Here is a 17,307-nt window from a genome sequence, read left to right on the forward strand (position 1 = left end):
AAATTGTATCGAATAAAGTATATATTGCGATTTTCTTGTGCTCTAACTTTGGCTCGGAAACACAAAGTACTATACGTGTTTTTTTTGAAAAGATTAAGGTCGGAATTATTGGAAATAATTTTTTTTTATCAATTGCCTCACGTTTTATGATCACATATGATTTAATATTAATTTTATATTATTTCAATCTATGATTTTCTCTTTTTTTTTTTACTTTTATTTTGTTTTATAGATGAATGAATCTCATGCGAGACCGTCTCACGAATCATAATTTGTTAGACGGATCAACCCTATCCATATTCACAATAAAAAGTAATGCACTTAGCATAAAAATTAATATTTTTTCATGGGTGACCCAAATAAGAGATCCGTCTCACAAATCACAAATACGACTCGTGAGACCATCTTACACAAGTTTTTGTCTTTATACATCTACAAGACTCTTTAAATGGTTTCAAACAATTTATTTTTAGTTTTGGGTCCATATATTCTGCAATATTTATTTCTGCTATATTGATCGAAAGTGAATAATATTTTGATACACCTCGCATCTCCTCTATTATCGATCGTTTGGAATCTTGAATCCAGAAACTCGGAAAAAACAGAACCACAAAACAAACAGTTTTTATAGTAATAAACATCCTCCCCGTGTCTATCCGCGGGTAAGATTCAAGAAATTAAACCTAGATAAATACAAACAGCTGACACGGATTCACCTTTGTTTCCTTTTACAGTTCTTCACTATTTTCTTACGGCTTGCTAATCTGTAGTCATCGGTATAGTCATGCAGCACCTGAAACGAGCCTTTCTAACAGTCGTCATGATCTCATTCTCAGCAGCCTCGAGCATTCTGACAACCTCACTGAACGATGGTCTCACGTCGGGATTAACATCCCAGCAAAGAGTCATGATCTGACCAAGAGACGGAAGGCAATCGTTGGGGATTGTTGGTCGAACACCTTTGATGACGACTGCAAATGCCGCCTGAACGGCAGTCATGTTCTGGAATGGAAGCATCCCAGTTATAAGCTCCCATAGCACAATTCCAAAGCTGTACACATCGACTTTGTGTGTATATGGCCTATGCTGAATCATCTCCCTGAAATTTAAGAACAATGTCCCAGATATCCAACCAAAAAATAATTAAAAAAACTGTTACAACAAGAAAATCAAAACAAAAAGAATAACCACAGAAACAGCTCGGAGTCTCAAATATTCTGTCAAAACACACTTGAACTATTTTAACTGCAGCATCAATATTGATTTTAGAGAAAACTAAGGATTTTTTGGTAAAGATGAGAGCTCAAAAATAAATCATGCAGAGCAAGCATAAATTAGGCTAAACGACTTGCAATGATTCAAACAGTTCGAATGTATAACGAAAGGGAATGTCTTACGTTATTAATGTAGGCAGTAAAAATAGTGAGAACTACCAAATGGACTGTGAATTTTTACGTATAAGAGAAACAAAATACAATCGACTAGCACACAACATTTACGACCAAATAGATTAAAAATGCATGAAAACATAGAAGAGAAACAAAAAAGAATAATTAACTTACGGCGCCATCCAACGATAAGTGCCTGTCTCTGGTGTCATTCCTTCAGTCTGTACCTCAATGCGAGCTACACCAAAATCCGCAATCTTGATGGATTTGTCCGCTGATATTAAAAGATTATCCGACTTCAAGTCTCGATGGATTAAATTCAACCCATGCACATATGCCATTCCTCTTGCCACATCCAAGGCCTGCTTTACAGCCAATTTAAGGGGTACAGAACGGTTCTGCCGCTTCATCAAGAACTGCCGCACTGAACCTCCCTTGGCATATTCAGTCACAATACACCAGACCATGGGTTTGCGACATGCACCAATGAAGCGAACAATATTTGGATGCTTCAATGTTGCTAACATCATTACCTCTTGCTGAAATTGTTGCTCCATCAAGTGTGCCCTCTCTGTATCATTCTCTGGTTTCTCGAGAAGCTTAATTGCAACATCCTGACCATTATATGTGCCTCTGTACAACTTTCCAAAAGCCCCTTGAGCGAAAGCTGGCCCCATGTTCAGCTTCCTCAGGTCAAGGGTCCACTCATCATAGTCACCAAGTCCCTGCGTAGGATACCGAGGGTTCATTAAAGCTTGTGCCAGCGCATCATTACTCAGCCCTTGAGATGCTCTCCCATGATTGACACTTGCAGCGACTGAATAGTTGTGTACATGCTTGAGGCCTTGGTGGCCCAAGATACGAGTGTTGGAATCATTTGATCCCATACTACTGTCCATAGACATGGCAACAGAGCCTCCACCGTTGCTCATCTGCAAGCTCCCATAGCTATCAACCGACATATTTGATCCCTCATTCAGCTTGCGATAGAAATTTTGAGAAAAGTCGTAATTTTCATGGTTATGGTTTAGGTCTATGATTCCAGTAAATTTCGGGCCCTCCAACATTTTCTCGAATTTCTTATCAATAATTTCCACCAAACAGAATCTTAAAAACCCTTTATCTTGTAAGCTTAAGCATTTCCAAGCTCAACCTCTCTCACCAAATACCTATAAAGGACACATAAAAAAAACTGATAACTCCAAATAAAGTTCCATGGCTCCATCTCTATGTTTTACTATCAAAAAAGTATTTCACGCGAATAAGATTGCCGATCCAATTGAAAACACTAAATTATTTACTTAATCAAAACTTTATAAGACCTTCAAAACCACCAAAGAAGCTCTAGCAACACCAAAAAACACAATCTTATGAGTGCAAAAATACACAACCGTACACGCGCAAAGCTAAACTAGCTTCGTCGAGCTCAAAATATAATTCCTAAGATACATCTAGTTTGATAGTTAACAGAATCGAAATGCTCATGCTATAGATACTCATTTGCCTCCCCTCCCATTTTCTGGAGAAGAAGACTCGTTACAGATAACAGAACTCGTAGGTTCACCATTAAAATTTCCCTTCCCAAACCCAGAAACTAGAACCAAGATTCAAATTTTAGCAACAAACCCACAAGAAACGAAATCTTCACACGCAAAAATCAACACCCAAAAAATCAATCCAGCTAAAAATCATACCCAAATTAAACCCCAGAAAAGCACACATAAACAAAAGAACTAGCCCACAAACCTCTCGAGCAGGAAAAATTTCAGTGATCCGATGGTAAAATATACAAGAAACAGAAAAATACAGCTCGATCAAGAGGGCTTGACTTCACTTTTCCTACGGCTCGGGTCAGACAAAGGCGATGTAATCCCGCAGGAGACTGGTGAATTCACAAGTTTGCCCCTCGTCCCCACAAAAATTCAGCTGTACACAGTAAGAATCAAAGACAGAATAGGTAGAACGGTGCCATGAGAGAGACCGTTTTAGAGAGAGAGCAGACAAAGGAGAGAGATGAAATGAAGGGAGTCGGAATGGAACAGAACCCTTGTGCTAATTATGTTACCTACATTTTTTTTTAAATTTAATTAAACTTAACTAAATTAATGCAAAAAATAGTGGCTAAATTTATTTTCTTGTAAATGTATCCCATTTAGATTAAAATGTAAATGTATCCCATTTAGATTTTTTTTTTTTGAAGTGTATCCCATTTAGATTAAAAAACTCATTTACCTTGGTTCGTGGAATGTGACGATGAATAATGTAAAACATATAAATGATATTTTAATATGTGTCCAAGTTGATCGGTGGTCAGAAGTTCAATTCATTCTACTGACATTTTTTTGGACGAGCTTGTCACACATTATTTATTCATTGTGATTTAGCTCACTAGCATGATTGACATATATTATGTTAACGCAAAAATTTACTTAATGTATGTCGAAAGTAATAACTAATTACCAACACACTTGAAATAAAATAGATGAGAAATAAGTATATGAGATAATATAATGATACATCACTACAAGTCAAATGTTGGGTTTAAAAATGATTTTTTTCATAATTTAATTTGTTATCCTTACTACGATTTATATAATCCAATATATATATATCACACTCTTATATAATTTATTAATTATTATAATTATACTAAATATTTAATGATATAATCAACTTAAAAATACACAAAAAAATAATATATGTGATAAGAATATAAGATTAACAACTTTTAAAATAATTGAATTAGGAGGGAAAGTTTGTTAAGAATAAATATTTTTAAGACAAACATATAAAAATAAATAATCTATCGATGATGGCGTAGTTTTTATTCAAAAAAATTAAGTTATTTTTTTTTTATTTCCACATATTAAAATATTAATCATTTCAAGAGCTCTGTATTAAAAATATGAGTTGGTCTCTTATAGGACGGTCTCACGAATCTTTATGACGGGTCAACCCTACCGATATTCACTATAAAATTAATACTCTTAGTATAAAAAATAATAATTTTTCATGGATGACCCAAATAAGATATCTGTCTCATAAAATACGACCCGTGAGACCGTCTCATACAAGTTTTTGCCTAAAAATATTTTATCATGTTTATATAATATATGTATACCAAGTATGTATATATGTGTCTTGCATACATTTATATTTTAATAAGTACAATATAGTAATGAGCATTTGTGTGATATTTATATAATCAACCATATAATTTGGTCAATTTTCTTGCGTAATTATTAATATTTAAATATTAATTCATAAATTTCTCGAAATAAAATTTTCAAATAAGCAACAAAGAGAGTATTTAATAGTCTCTTTTTTATTGGTTTTTTAAAATACATCTCAACTTTTCTCGAGTATTAATTAATTAAAGGCAAAAATATTAAGATGAACAATATTTAAAAACTTAAAGTTTGAACGAAACACTGAAAAATATTTCAAAGAAGCCAAGTTTCGGTCCACACATCTTCCGAGCAACTCACGAACACAAGTTTCGGTCCACAAATCTTCCGTGCATGGACCTCGATTCGCACTAGACTCGATTGACTTCAATGTTATTGATCAAAAGTGATTAATATTTTGGACAAGCGAATGCATGTATACACATCGCATCTCCTCTATCATATATAGTTCCGAATTTTAAATCCAGAAACACGAAAAACAAAACCAAGAAACAACAGTTTTTATAGCAATAAACATCTTCCCCGTGTCTATCCGCGGGTAAGATACAAGAAGTTAAACCTAGATAGTTAACCTAGATACATACACACGCAACACGACCGACCGACATGGAATCACCTATATTCCTTTTCCTGTTTTTTACTATTTTCTTACTGCATGCTAATCTGTAGTCATCGGTTGAGTCATGCAGCACCTGAATCGAGCTTTTCTAACAGTTGTCATGATCTCGTTATCTGCAGCCTCGAGCATTCTGACAACCTCACTGAACGATGGCCTCACGTCGGGATTAACATCCCAGCAAAGAGTCATGATCTGACCAAGAGATGGAAGGCAATCGTTGGGGATCGTTGGTCGAACACCTTTGATGACGACTGCAAATGCTGCCTGAACGGCAGTCATGTTCTGGAATGGAAGCATCCCAGTTATAAGCTCCCAGAGCACAATCCCAAAGCTGTATACATCGACTTTTTGTGTATATAGCCTATGCTGAATCATCTCCCTGAAATTTAAGAACAATGTCCCAAATATCCCACCAAAAGACAATTAAAAAACTACAATAAGAAGAAAATAAAAATAAAAAAAGAATAATCTCAGAAACAGCTCGGAGTCTCAAATCTTCTGTCATTCATACTTGAACTATTTGAACTGCAGCATCAATATTTGAATTTAGAGAGAACTAAGGATTTTTTAGGTAGAGATGAGAGCTCAAAAAAATAATAATCATGCAGAAAACGAATAAATTTGGTTACATGACTTGCAATATTTCAAACAGTTCGAACGTATAACGAAATGGAATCTCTTACATAAGTTATATAGGAAACATAACTACAAACGCAGTGACAGACAAAAAAGATAATTAACTTACGGCGCCATCCAACGATAAGTGCCCGTCTCTGGAGTCATTCCTTCAGTCTGTACCTCAATGCGAGCTACACCAAAATCCGCAATCTTGATCGATTTGTCAGCGGATATTAAAAGATTATCTGACTTCAAGTCTCGATGGATTAAATTCAACCCATGCACATATTCCATCCCTCTTGCCACATCCAAAGCCTGCTTTACAGCCAGTTTAAGGGGTACAGCACGGTTCTGCCGCTTCATCAAGAACTGCCGCACTGAACCACCCTTGGCATATTCAGTCACAATACACCAGACCATGGGTTTGTAGCATGCACCAATAAATCGAACAATATTGGGATGCTTCAATGTTGCTAACATCATTACCTCTTGTTGAAACTGCTGCTCCATCAAGTGTGCTCTCTCTGTATCATTCTCTGGTTTCTCGAGAAGCTTAATTGCAACATCCTCGCCATTATACGTGCCTCTATACAGCTTTCCAAAAGCCCCTTGAGCGAATGCTGGCCCCATGTTCAGCTTCCTCAGGTCAATGGTCCACTCATCATAGTCACCAAGTCCCTGCGTAGGATATCGAGGGATCATTAAAGCTTGAGCCAGCGCATCATTACTCAGCCCTTGAGATGCTCTCCCATGATTGACACTAGCAGCGACCGAATAGTTATGTACATGCTTGAGGCCTTGGTGGCCCAAGATACGAGTGTTGGAACCATTTGATCCCATACTGCTGTCCATAGACATGGCAACAGAGCCTCCACTGTTGCTCAACTGCAAACTCCCATAACTATCTATCGACATATTTGATCCCTCATTGAGCTTGCGATAGAAATTTTGAGAAAAATCGTAATTTTCATGGTTATGGTTTAGGTTTATGATTCCAGTAAATTTCGGACCCTCCAACATTTTCTCGAATTTCTTATCAATAATTTCCACCAAACAGAACCTTGAAAACCCTTTATCCTGTATGCTTAAGCATTTCCAAGCTCAACCTCTCTCACCAAATACCTATAAAGTATACAAAAAGAAACTGATAACTAAAAATAATGTTCCATGGCTCCATCTACACGTTTTAGTTATCAAAAAGTAATTCATGCCAATAAAAGATAATCAGAACCAATTGAAGATACCAAAATTATTTATATCATCGAAACTTTAATAAGACCTTCAAAGCCACCAAAGAGGCTCTAGTAAAAACCCAAAAACACAAACCAATATTATATAATAAGTGTCAAAATACGCATAACCGTACACGCGCAAAACTAAACTAGCTTCGTTGAGCTCAAAATATAATTCCTTAGATACGTCTAGTTTGATATTCAACAGAATCGAAATGCTCATGAGATAGTTACTCATTTGTTCCCCATTTTCTCGAGTAGAAGACTCGTTACAGGTAACAGAACGAGTAGTTTCACCATCAAATTTTCCCTTCCCAAACCCAAAAAATAGAACCAAGATTTAAACTTTAGCTACTAACCCACAAAAAAATGAAATATTCACACGCAAAAAATCAACACCCAAAAAATCAATCCAGCTAAAAACATACCGAATCAAACCCCAGACAATCACACATAAACAAAAGAAAAAGCCCAGAAACCCTCCGAACAGGTAAAAATTTCAGTGATCCGATGGTAAAATATATAACAAACATAAAATAAACCTCGATCAAGAGGGCTTGACTTCACTTTTTCGTCGGCTTGGGTCAGCCAAAGGCGACGTAACCCCGCAGGAGATTGTTGAATTCACAAGTCTGCCCCTCGTCCGCACAAAACTTCAGCTGTACACAATAGGAATCAAAGATGGAGTAGAAAGAACGATGCCTTGAGAGAGACCGTATCAGAGAGAGAAATCAGACAACGGGGAGAGAGGAGAGATGAAACGAAGGGACGGGGAATGCGAATTGAACATTTGAGTTAATTATGGGGATAATACCCATTTTCGTCCTTTTCGTTAACCGCTTTTCCCATTTCAGTCTCTCTTGATTTTTTACTGATTAATTAATCCTTCATGTCTTCAAAATATTCTCGAATTGGTCCCTACCATTATCCTGTCGTTAAGGCTAACGTTGACTTGACATTAGCGACAGTTTCACTTGACATTAGCGACGGTTTTATAAAACCGTCGCTAATTGGCGACGGGTTTTCAAAACTTCGTCGCTAATTAGCGACGGTTTATATTTTCATAAAATAAAAAAAAAATTAAGAATGTAAAAAAAAAAAACTTAGAATCGGACTATGCTAACAATATTAATGATCTTAACTAACACTTAAAAATTTACAAAAAATTAAAGCGAAAAAGTTTAACCTAAGTCGAAACTAAAATCGCGTAAGAGAGAAAAATTTTAAGTGGGGTGTATTCAATTCAGAGTTTTGATGACTTTTAATGACTTTTTTAAATGATAGACTTTTATGGATTTGATAAATTTTTATTGACTTTTATGGAATCTCACAGATTTATAAACAGAATTATGTGGATTTATGTAGATTTTTTTGCAAGACTTTTATAGACTTTTGTAGATTTTTTTTAATAGAATTTTATAAATTTTGTACTTAACTATAACATGTGATTTTTTATTAATTTCTTTGAACCAATAATTAATTGACATATATAACATATTCAATTTGAAATTATTTTTAATATTTATATTAATAAATAAATTTACTTATTTAAAAGTTAAATTGTTTAATCCTTACATGTATATATATGTGGGTTTATAAATTTACTTATTTAAAAGTTAAATTGTTTAATTTGAAAAGGTAAACTTTTTTGCTTTAATTTTTTGTAAATTTTTAAGTGTTAGTTAAGATCATTAATATTGTTAGCATAGTCCGATTCTAAGTTTTTTTTAAAAAATTATTAAAATTAAATTTTTTTATTTTATGGAAATATTAAACCTAATTTTTAACGCGTCGCTATTTAGCGACGGTGTTTAACAGACCGTCGCTAATAGCGACGGTGTTTAAAACGCCGTCGCTAATTAGCGACGGTTTAATATTTCCATAAAATAAAAAAAATTAATTTTAATAATTTTTTAAAAAAAACTTAAAATTTATTTTATGGAAATAGTAGCGACGCTAATTAGCGAGGGCTTTTGAAAAACCGTCGCTAGTACGCACATTTTTTAAAATACAAAATTAATTTATTTTAAATTCTAAATTATTGCTTAGGCGCCCCTCATCCCGGTCCGACAGGATGGTAAGAGTAGGTAAATCATGATGATTCAGCCAACCAGCAGCACCTAGACCTTGTGCTACACCGCGCCCAAAGAGCTCTCTTTCATTGGAGAGAATTTAACTCTCACACTGCCGTTTGCGAGACTCAATATCTGGTCATTATTCCAAGATTCACTGAGACTGATGCGGCGTGCCTTCATTTATTATTGAATTCACCGACTGCCCTTTTCAGAAGTCGGTGATCAAATGATGATTCCTTTTGTGACCAGTGACCAATGAAGTTCAAATTTGAGAATTACGAAAATTTCCTTACTAAATATCGCATTTACATTTACATTTTAAAATTATTGAGTATTTTATAGATTATATATTAAAAAAAAATTTATTATGATCAATTTACACCAAACTAGGGTACTTCGATACGGTATACAGAAAATTTTGGTTCATCCCTTATACCATATTGAAATTTTTGGTATTGAAAAAATTATACCAAAGTTTTCAGTAATAGAAAATTTATGCCAATATCGTACGCAAATTTCAGTACGATACAAGTAGCATACCGATTATATCGAATATTTACGATATATCGAGATATTAGTATGATATCCGTATTATTTTGGAAAAAAATTTAGTTTATAAAATGAAAATGAGGGCGATATGGTTTGATTTTTTTAAAAAAAAAAAATTAGTCACTTTAAGTCTTAGGCCTTAGCTTTTTTATTTTATCCATAATTTCATTAATTAAAAATATCATGTTTATTTAATTTATAAATATTATTGTGATATTTAGGGCGATAGTGGTTTGATATCGTATGCAAATCTTGCTATATTAAAATTTCTATACAACTCAAATAACATAATGAATATATCGAATATTTGTGATATATCAAGATGTCGATATAATGTCATTGTTACGCCGTTTATGTCCAAAAAAACATGTTTGCTATGGAAACATAAGTAGTTATAATATGTTTAAAGTTTCTAGGAAAAATTGTACAAAGGTAAAAGAAATTTTCTTATTTATGATTTAATTACAAAAGTGTTATATTTTTCTGAATTTATATCATTTTAGTATTTTGGTTATTCAGTATATAATAAGATTGTCGAAAATTTCGACTTACCGAAAAACTTTGAATTTTTTTACAACCTAAAATTTGAATTTTCCATTAGCTTCTTTACCTGAAATCACTGACAAGAAATAATAATAATAATCATAAAACGATGCAACATATTAAAAAAAAAACAGAAAGGCATTCGAATTCAAGGTGGGAAGAAAAATCTAAAAAAAAGAGAACTCAAAACGAAAACTATTATTTTCTTCCTGTTTCGAATTGACTCAAAACTCTTTGATTGGAGCGAGAGTGTCTATGCTCCACCGGGAGCTTTACTCCCCCTACATCAAATAATTGACACGTGTCTTGTCTTATTATTTTTTTTTGTTTGTCGTTTTAATTTTTCTTTTCTTTTCTCTTTCCTAATTTATTGCTATTTTCTCTGTCTATTTTCTGAATTTCTCTTTCTTGGTTACCTTAACATATCATTACATTTATATATTTAACCATGGTTGAACAATAAGAGAAGAAAAAGTTGAACGATAAAAAAAATCTAATTCTTCACCACCGTCAATTAAGTGATGCGAGTGTCTTCTTCCCGCCATTCAACAACCCAAAGTTCTCTCATTCAGCAGCATTAATTTTTAATGGAAGGTATGTATTTTATAGTAGTTTTTTAGTCCATTTAAAGTCCTCTTTTTCAGAATCGCCATTTAATGTTTCGTTGATATCGTTTCTTGAATAGCCAATTTTTATTTTTTGATTTAATATTATTTTTCACCATTCATTTATATGAACAATACATTAATATAAAGAATTTTTTTTAAAAGAAACACAAATATGCCCATAAATACAACATTGATAGAATGCATCATATTTTTTAAAATATCTTACTTGATCGTTTATATATCAAATGATATTGTTAATTGATGATTTTTAATATCTATAATGTTTATCTCTATTTTTTGTTAGATTTGATATTAAATGATGGAGAAGGTGTTATTGGTAATATCATTTGCACCAATGAAGACAGCAAGGCCGAAAATGAGGAGACGTCAGATGTTGAGAAAAAACATGTATCCACTGTTGAGGAATTTGAGCAAAGGTTAGCTATTGGTCAAACCATAAAAAGTATTGATGATGCTTATTTATTATATTGTGAGTATGCACACACTAAAGGTTTTAGTGCTCGAAGGGGGAAAGAAGCTTATTTTAGTGGTTCTAAAGATCTTTATATGAAAGAATTTGAATGTTCATCTCAAGGAATAAAGGATGGAAAGCGGAGTGCAAATAACAATAGACCTTTGTATCAAAATCTAGAAACAAGAACCAAATGTAAAGCAAGACTTAGGATTCGAAGGAAAAAAAATGAAGACTGGAAAGTGACAATTTTTGAAATGAACCATAATCATGAAATGGTTGATGAAAGTTAAAGATATTTGTTGAGATCGGCTCGTAAAGTTTCATATGCTCAAGGTGAAACTTTAAGAGTAATGTCAGAGGCTGGGATAAAACCTTCTAGTGTCTTGTCATATATGGAAAAAGAATCACATGGAGTGGAGAATTTAGGTTTTATTCGAAAAGATGCTTATAATTATCTGAATTATGTCACTAAGGGACACTCGAGGGTTGAAAATGGAGATGCTTTTGAGTTGATACGATATTTTAAAACCAAATCAAACGAGGAAGACTTGTTTTATTGGGATATTCAGATGGATGAAAATGGTCGTTTGTCAAATTTTTTTTACAGAGATAGTCGAGCTAGGATTGATTTTGAGTATTTCGGTGATGTGCTTTCTTTTGATACAACTTATCGGACTAATAGATATAATTTAATATGTGCTCCATTTGTTGGCATAAATCATCATATGGATAATGTGATGTTTGGGTTAGCTTTCATGTCTGATGAAACAGAGACTTCATTTCAGTGGTTGTTTAAGACATTTCTTGAATCTATGGGGGGGAAACAACCAGAAACAATTTTCACAGATCAATGTCAAGCAATGATGAATGCTATTGAATCGGTGTTTCCATGTTCACAACATCGTCTTTGCCAATGGCACATTTCAAAAAATGCCCCTTCACATTTGGGTAATTTGAATGTCAATCATGAATTTAAAGGCATGTTTATGAAGTGTATGCAATTTTGTGATTCCGAGGAAGAATTTGATGTGGTGTGGAAAAAAATGATTGGTGAGTTTGGTCTTGAAAACCATTCGTGGTTGAGGGGAATGTACAAGTTGCGACATAAATGGTCAACAGCCTTTAGTAATCAAAAATTTTGTGCTGGGCTTAAGGCTACCTCTAGAAGTGAATGCACAAACTCTGTTTTGAAAGATGGTGGAAAGAGAACTTTTACTCTATTTGAATTTGTGAATAGATTTGAAAAAATTCAGAAACGGTGGCGGATAAAAGAAAATGAAAAAGACTATAAGTGCCGACATAAGATGCCTACACTCGTAGTGAAAAATCAACCGTTGCTACAGCATGCCGCATTTGTTTATACAATTGACATCTACAAAATCTTTGAAAAGGAGTTAGTGAATTCTTTAAACATTGAGTTTGATCATCCCCCTACATTCACGGGCAATCCAATGAAGTTTGACATAAGATCGGTTGGACAATCAAATAGGATCCAAAATGTCACATTTGATGTGGAAACTAATGAAATCAAATGCACTTGTCATTATTTTGAAACAGTTGGAGTGTTGTGTAAGCACATTTTGATTGTTTTAAAATTCATGAATGTCCATTCGATACCAACAACATACATAAAAATGCGATGGACGAAGACAATTAGAAATAGGATACAATGTTGTGAAAATTTCAGCATGGAGTGTGGGAAAGATTCAGATGTTGTGTATAGAAATCAAATGATGAGACTTTGTTATGATCTCATTACAAAAAGTACGGTTCATGTTGATTCGAAAAACTTGATCAAAAGAAGACTTCAAAGTCTTTCACTGGAGATAAATGAGATGTTTCAGAACATGAAATTAGATGTTGAAATTGCTGGTGAAATTGTTGGTGAAGATGATCATGACATGAATCAAATGATTGTACGTGATCCTGCTCATATTAGATCAAAGAGAACTAATAACTCTGGAATGACAAGCCATTGGATTTCAAAAGGAAAGAAAAAACAAGGTAATACTTATATCTAAATTTACACTGTAATTATAGCACATTTCACTTTATCATGCTATAGTGTGTATTATTTGAAAATGTAATGTATTAACCTATTTTTTGTTTGAAATATATATATATATATATATATATATATATATATATATATATATATATATATATATATATATATATATATAACAGGAAGAATGATGAAAAATACAACAAGTAAAGTTCAAAACATTCAATATGCAAGAGATGAACTTTTTCTTGGAGCAACAATTGGTCATCCACATCATTCTCATCAAAATGGAGCTCAAGAAATGCACCATCTTCATTGGTCATCTCAAATATCTTGTCCAACATTAAATTATGTTATGCATGGTGTAAGTAAAATTATTATTATTGTTTGATTATATATAAATACATTGAAATTACTCACCTGTTGTTTTTAAAGGAACACGGACATGAATTACATAACAATTGGAGTGGTCTCAATCCAAATGAAATGCAACATTTATCTCATAAATTTTCAAGAAAGACATTTTTTGTAAATATTATGTAATACTAGGTATGACACTAGTTAGGAGAAAAAGGAAACAAGAAAAATAACAATAAATGAGGAAATAGAAAAATTAAAAAAATTAAGAAAGAAAAAACAACATTTGTAATTTGTAATGATAAGTTAACGTAACCAAGAAAGAGAAATTAAAAAAGTTGAGAGAGAAAATAGCAATAAATTAGGAAAGAGAAAAAAAAGAAAAATTAAAAAGACAAATAAAATAAAATAATAAGACGAGACACGTGTCAATTATTTGATGCAGAGGGAGTAAAGCTCCCGGTGGAGCATAGACTCTCGGAGCCATGATCGGCCCTCAACAATTGAAATCCTTTGCAACCGGTCTGTACCTGGATCGGAAGCCTGAGTCCGGCCTCTTTCTGTTCAAAAGTTGTCGCTCGAGTGAACCAGCGCGGCCGCCCACTGAAGTGGATCATCTATGTTTCTTTCTGGATTATACTTATTCCAAGAATACGCAGCTGGTGTGGGAATGGCTTCGTTTAACATCCAAGGATTAGACGACAGACGTGAGTAAACTCTCAGAAGATCTGGTGTTGCCTGAGGATTCGCCTTAGGTACATTCGAACCTGTGATACTTAAGTTTATTAAGCAGAGACCATAATGTATGGCCAAGTTCCAACTAGCATGCAATGATTCTCCTATCTCTAGTTTACAGGTGAAGGGACGTATTATGGAAATATCAAATCATCGTTTGGGCTACTTTCCGAGAAAATGGTTTCTAATACAAATGGAAATAATAGGCAAGGGCAAGTCACATTATTGCAGCTCAAAGGGGATGCTCTATTTCTTTCACAGATAAGTAATATCTAAACAGAGCATAAACAAACAAACAATAGACGAAGAGTTGAATTTGACATACAACGATCAAGATTCTGAGGACTTGGAATCTGGATGGCCCAGAGCATCCCTTGGTCATTTCGCAGATTGGGGTCAGAATCATAAATCTCGTTGGCAGAAAAACATATTGTCTCTTCGAGTCCACCAACTTTTGAGGTAGCTGCCGCGGAAAAGCTATTATTTTCCCATGTTTGATTCAAAACTGGAAGCCTGTCCACTAAAACATTATATGGCCTCGGATCTGCTAATTTCAACGAAAAACAATATTTGGTGAGGAGTTAAGGAATATGAACTTGGGAAGATTGAGTTTGGAAGGGGAAAACACCATATAATGCGGAAGATAGTACTCCAGGTGAACCGAGCTTAGTAGACTCTGGTGGCAGCCTTCGCCTTCTGGCATTATGGTCAGAGAGTCGCCTCCGACAACTCCTCTTCTTGTCATCAAATTCAGACAAGTCATGTAACCTTTGAAAGACATTAAAACAGTAACCTTCAAAAATCAAACACGGATCAAGAAATTTAGATCATCGATATCTCGTAATCTTGAAAGTATCAATTTTTATGATATATATATATTTTTATTTCCAACCGTTACTGCGATATTTATCATATATACTTGCCTGCTGCATCGTTGACAAAAACGCCGTTCCCTCCCAGAAACTGTTACTTGACGGGCATTTGGAATGGCTTCCGCAGATTCTATGGCGGCGATGGTAATTTTTTGCTGAGGTCAAGTCAAGATTACACTCATCGACTTGACAGAAAGGATTCTGCACGTTTGGGTAATAGGCCCTCGGTCTTTTCGAGACTGTACCCGATGCAGGAATTGTAGAAACCAAACTTTTAGTACCCATAGGAGAAAAATTATCCCCATATTTTTCCGGTCTTCCAAGATTTAAACCAATATGCATTGGTTCACTAGAGAAGACAGAAACCTCAGAATAATCTGAAACAGTACCATTTGTCTTCATGCTGTGCAGAGGCAAAGAACTAAACTTCCAGAAACCATCTGTGGAATCGACAGCGGCGGATTCGGACGTAAGATGCATAGAAAACGAGCAGATTCCTAATTCATTACCGTGTAGACAAAAATTACAGCTAGATGGACATGCAGAATGACCATATTTTTCTGGGACTTCATCAGACTTCTCACTAGGCAGAGCTAAAATTTCCCTCTCCCACCCCTTTGAACTTTCTGAATACCTCCTTTCCATTACAGAAACAACCCTCAGAAAATCCAAGCATTTCCCTCTTGAAGGTGATGATTCCCAAGCACAAAACGCATTGAATTAGCGGCAGTAAAGACTGCAGCAGCTCCTGAATTCTAGGTCGAAGTCTTTAAGCACATTTAACACCGTAGAATAAAGCACCGGGCAAAACGGATGAACAGAATAAGCTTAAATGCTCGAGCAACAGAGTAAATGCCCTAGAGATATAGATGGATCAATTACTCTACATCAAGAATTTCTGTGTAGGAAGGAAGCAGAGTACAAGATAGGTGGTGAACAGGATCAGTGCTCCCTCTAGAAAAACATGCTACAACCAAGATGGGTTTTTGCATTAAAAACCATCTTTATTATTTCATTTGATATAGGGACGCTTGACCCCACGAAATTAAGACGACAGAGAGAAGTAGTCTCAACTAAAGAACAAATGGAAAGCATCCTTTTGCAATTCAAATCGATTCAGTTCACCAGCAGTTTAGTATCCCTTTCCACGTGACTTCTTCTTTCTTTCTTTCTTTCTTTCTTTATTGGCTTATTCAAAATTACATTAACCAGTCACCACATGCATTATCACAAGCTAAGGGGAATACAATACCATGTAATTCTTTTATATCTACTGTTCTTTTTTTATTGCTGCCCGGCCTCTTACAGTTTTCTAACCCCAACAGATCAAAGTTTAACATCCATAGTCACTTTTTATCTCATTGAGTGTTCATTTATCGGGCTTTATTTCGATAAGCATTCGTTGTACACCTGAAATACAAATATGAGGGCATATGTTCTCTGGCCTTTAGATCGCATGTGACTGGTGGAGAGTCGTGGATCCGTTTCTTTCATAAATTCAAGTATTTTCGGAGGAAGCAATTTTATGCAATTACGCGGCTAAATGACTCGTGTTCTTATAAAGTACATGATAGGAAATATGGTTGTGGGACAAGAAGCCTCCCCCTACCTGGTAGTCGAAACTCAAACGGCATTGACCAGTGGCTGCCCGCTGCCCGGCAATAGTCTCCCCTACCCATCATCACCACCCACCACATCATCATTTATTGTCATGTCTTCATCGTCATCATTACTATATTAAATTAGTAAAATATATCGTATATTAAAAAATTAAGAAAACATAGTTATAAAACATGAATGCAACAGTTGTCTATAACGAAATAACTATTGAATCGTGATATTTGAAAAACTATATAATTTAAAAAATTTAAATTATACCATTATCATCTGTTATAATTTTTATTATGACGAAAAGCGTTTGATTCTGTGCAAAATTATTTTTATTAATAAACGTGTTGGCACATGCGAAAGAAGTGGGATATATATTTCTAAAAAAATATTTTGATTTTTTTGTTGTTGATGTAGGTCGGCTCAAAAGATCAT

General features: G+C 34.3%; 3 protein-coding genes and 1 pseudogene across 8 annotated transcripts; 1 reads left to right on the forward strand and 3 right to left on the reverse strand.

Annotated features, from left to right (window-relative positions):
* Window positions 1-592: 592 nt before the first annotated feature.
* On the reverse strand, window positions 593-3,424 carry LOC140842692 (serine/threonine-protein kinase STY13-like). 4 transcript variants are annotated; one of them, XM_073210776.1, is made up of 3 exons: window positions 3,223-3,424; window positions 1,563-2,557; window positions 593-1,099 (listed from the first exon to the last, which is right to left on the reverse strand). In XM_073210776.1, the coding sequence occupies exons 2-3, from the start codon at window positions 2,453-2,455 to the stop codon at window positions 760-762; spliced, it is 1,233 nt and encodes a 410-aa protein (XP_073066877.1). In that variant the 5' UTR covers window positions 2,456-2,557; window positions 3,223-3,424; the 3' UTR covers window positions 593-759. The 4 variants fall into 4 exon arrangements, with proteins under 4 accessions (XP_073066877.1, XP_073066876.1, XP_073066878.1 ...); XM_073210775.1 differs by having other exon boundaries at window positions 3,196-3,424; XM_073210777.1 differs by having other exon boundaries at window positions 3,135-3,424.
* Window positions 593-7,840, reverse strand: LOC140842691 (serine/threonine-protein kinase STY13-like). Of its 3 annotated transcripts, XR_012120471.1 has the most exons (4): window positions 7,588-7,829; window positions 5,941-6,935; window positions 5,149-5,574; window positions 593-683 (listed from the first exon to the last, which is right to left on the reverse strand). XR_012120471.1 is itself a non-coding variant. In XM_073210773.1 (3 exons), the coding sequence occupies exons 2-3, from the start codon at window positions 6,831-6,833 to the stop codon at window positions 5,235-5,237; spliced, it is 1,233 nt and encodes a 410-aa protein (XP_073066874.1). In that variant the 5' UTR covers window positions 6,834-6,935; window positions 7,613-7,840; the 3' UTR covers window positions 4,951-5,234. The 3 variants fall into 3 exon arrangements, 2 of the variants coding, with proteins under 2 accessions (XP_073066874.1, XP_073066873.1); XM_073210773.1 differs by lacking the exon at window positions 593-683 and having other exon boundaries at window positions 4,951-5,574; window positions 7,613-7,840; XM_073210772.1 differs by lacking the exon at window positions 593-683 and having other exon boundaries at window positions 4,951-5,574.
* A 3,805-nt stretch (window positions 7,841-11,645) lies between these two features.
* LOC140803714 (protein FAR1-RELATED SEQUENCE 5-like) lies at window positions 11,646-13,316 on the forward strand. The gene has a single exon (XM_073159605.1). The coding sequence runs from the start codon at window positions 11,646-11,648 to the stop codon at window positions 13,314-13,316; it is 1,671 nt and encodes a 556-aa protein (XP_073015706.1).
* Window positions 13,317-14,942: 1,626 nt separating this feature from the next.
* Window positions 14,943-16,236, reverse strand: LOC140803814 (squamosa promoter-binding-like protein 5; annotated as a pseudogene).
* Window positions 16,237-17,307: the final 1,071 nt, after the last annotated feature.

The sequence above is a fragment of the Primulina eburnea genome, chromosome 10 (assembly GCF_022965805.1).
Source record: "Primulina eburnea isolate SZY01 chromosome 10, ASM2296580v1, whole genome shotgun sequence".
Classification (NCBI taxonomy): Eukaryota; Viridiplantae; Streptophyta; class Magnoliopsida; order Lamiales; family Gesneriaceae; genus Primulina; species Primulina eburnea.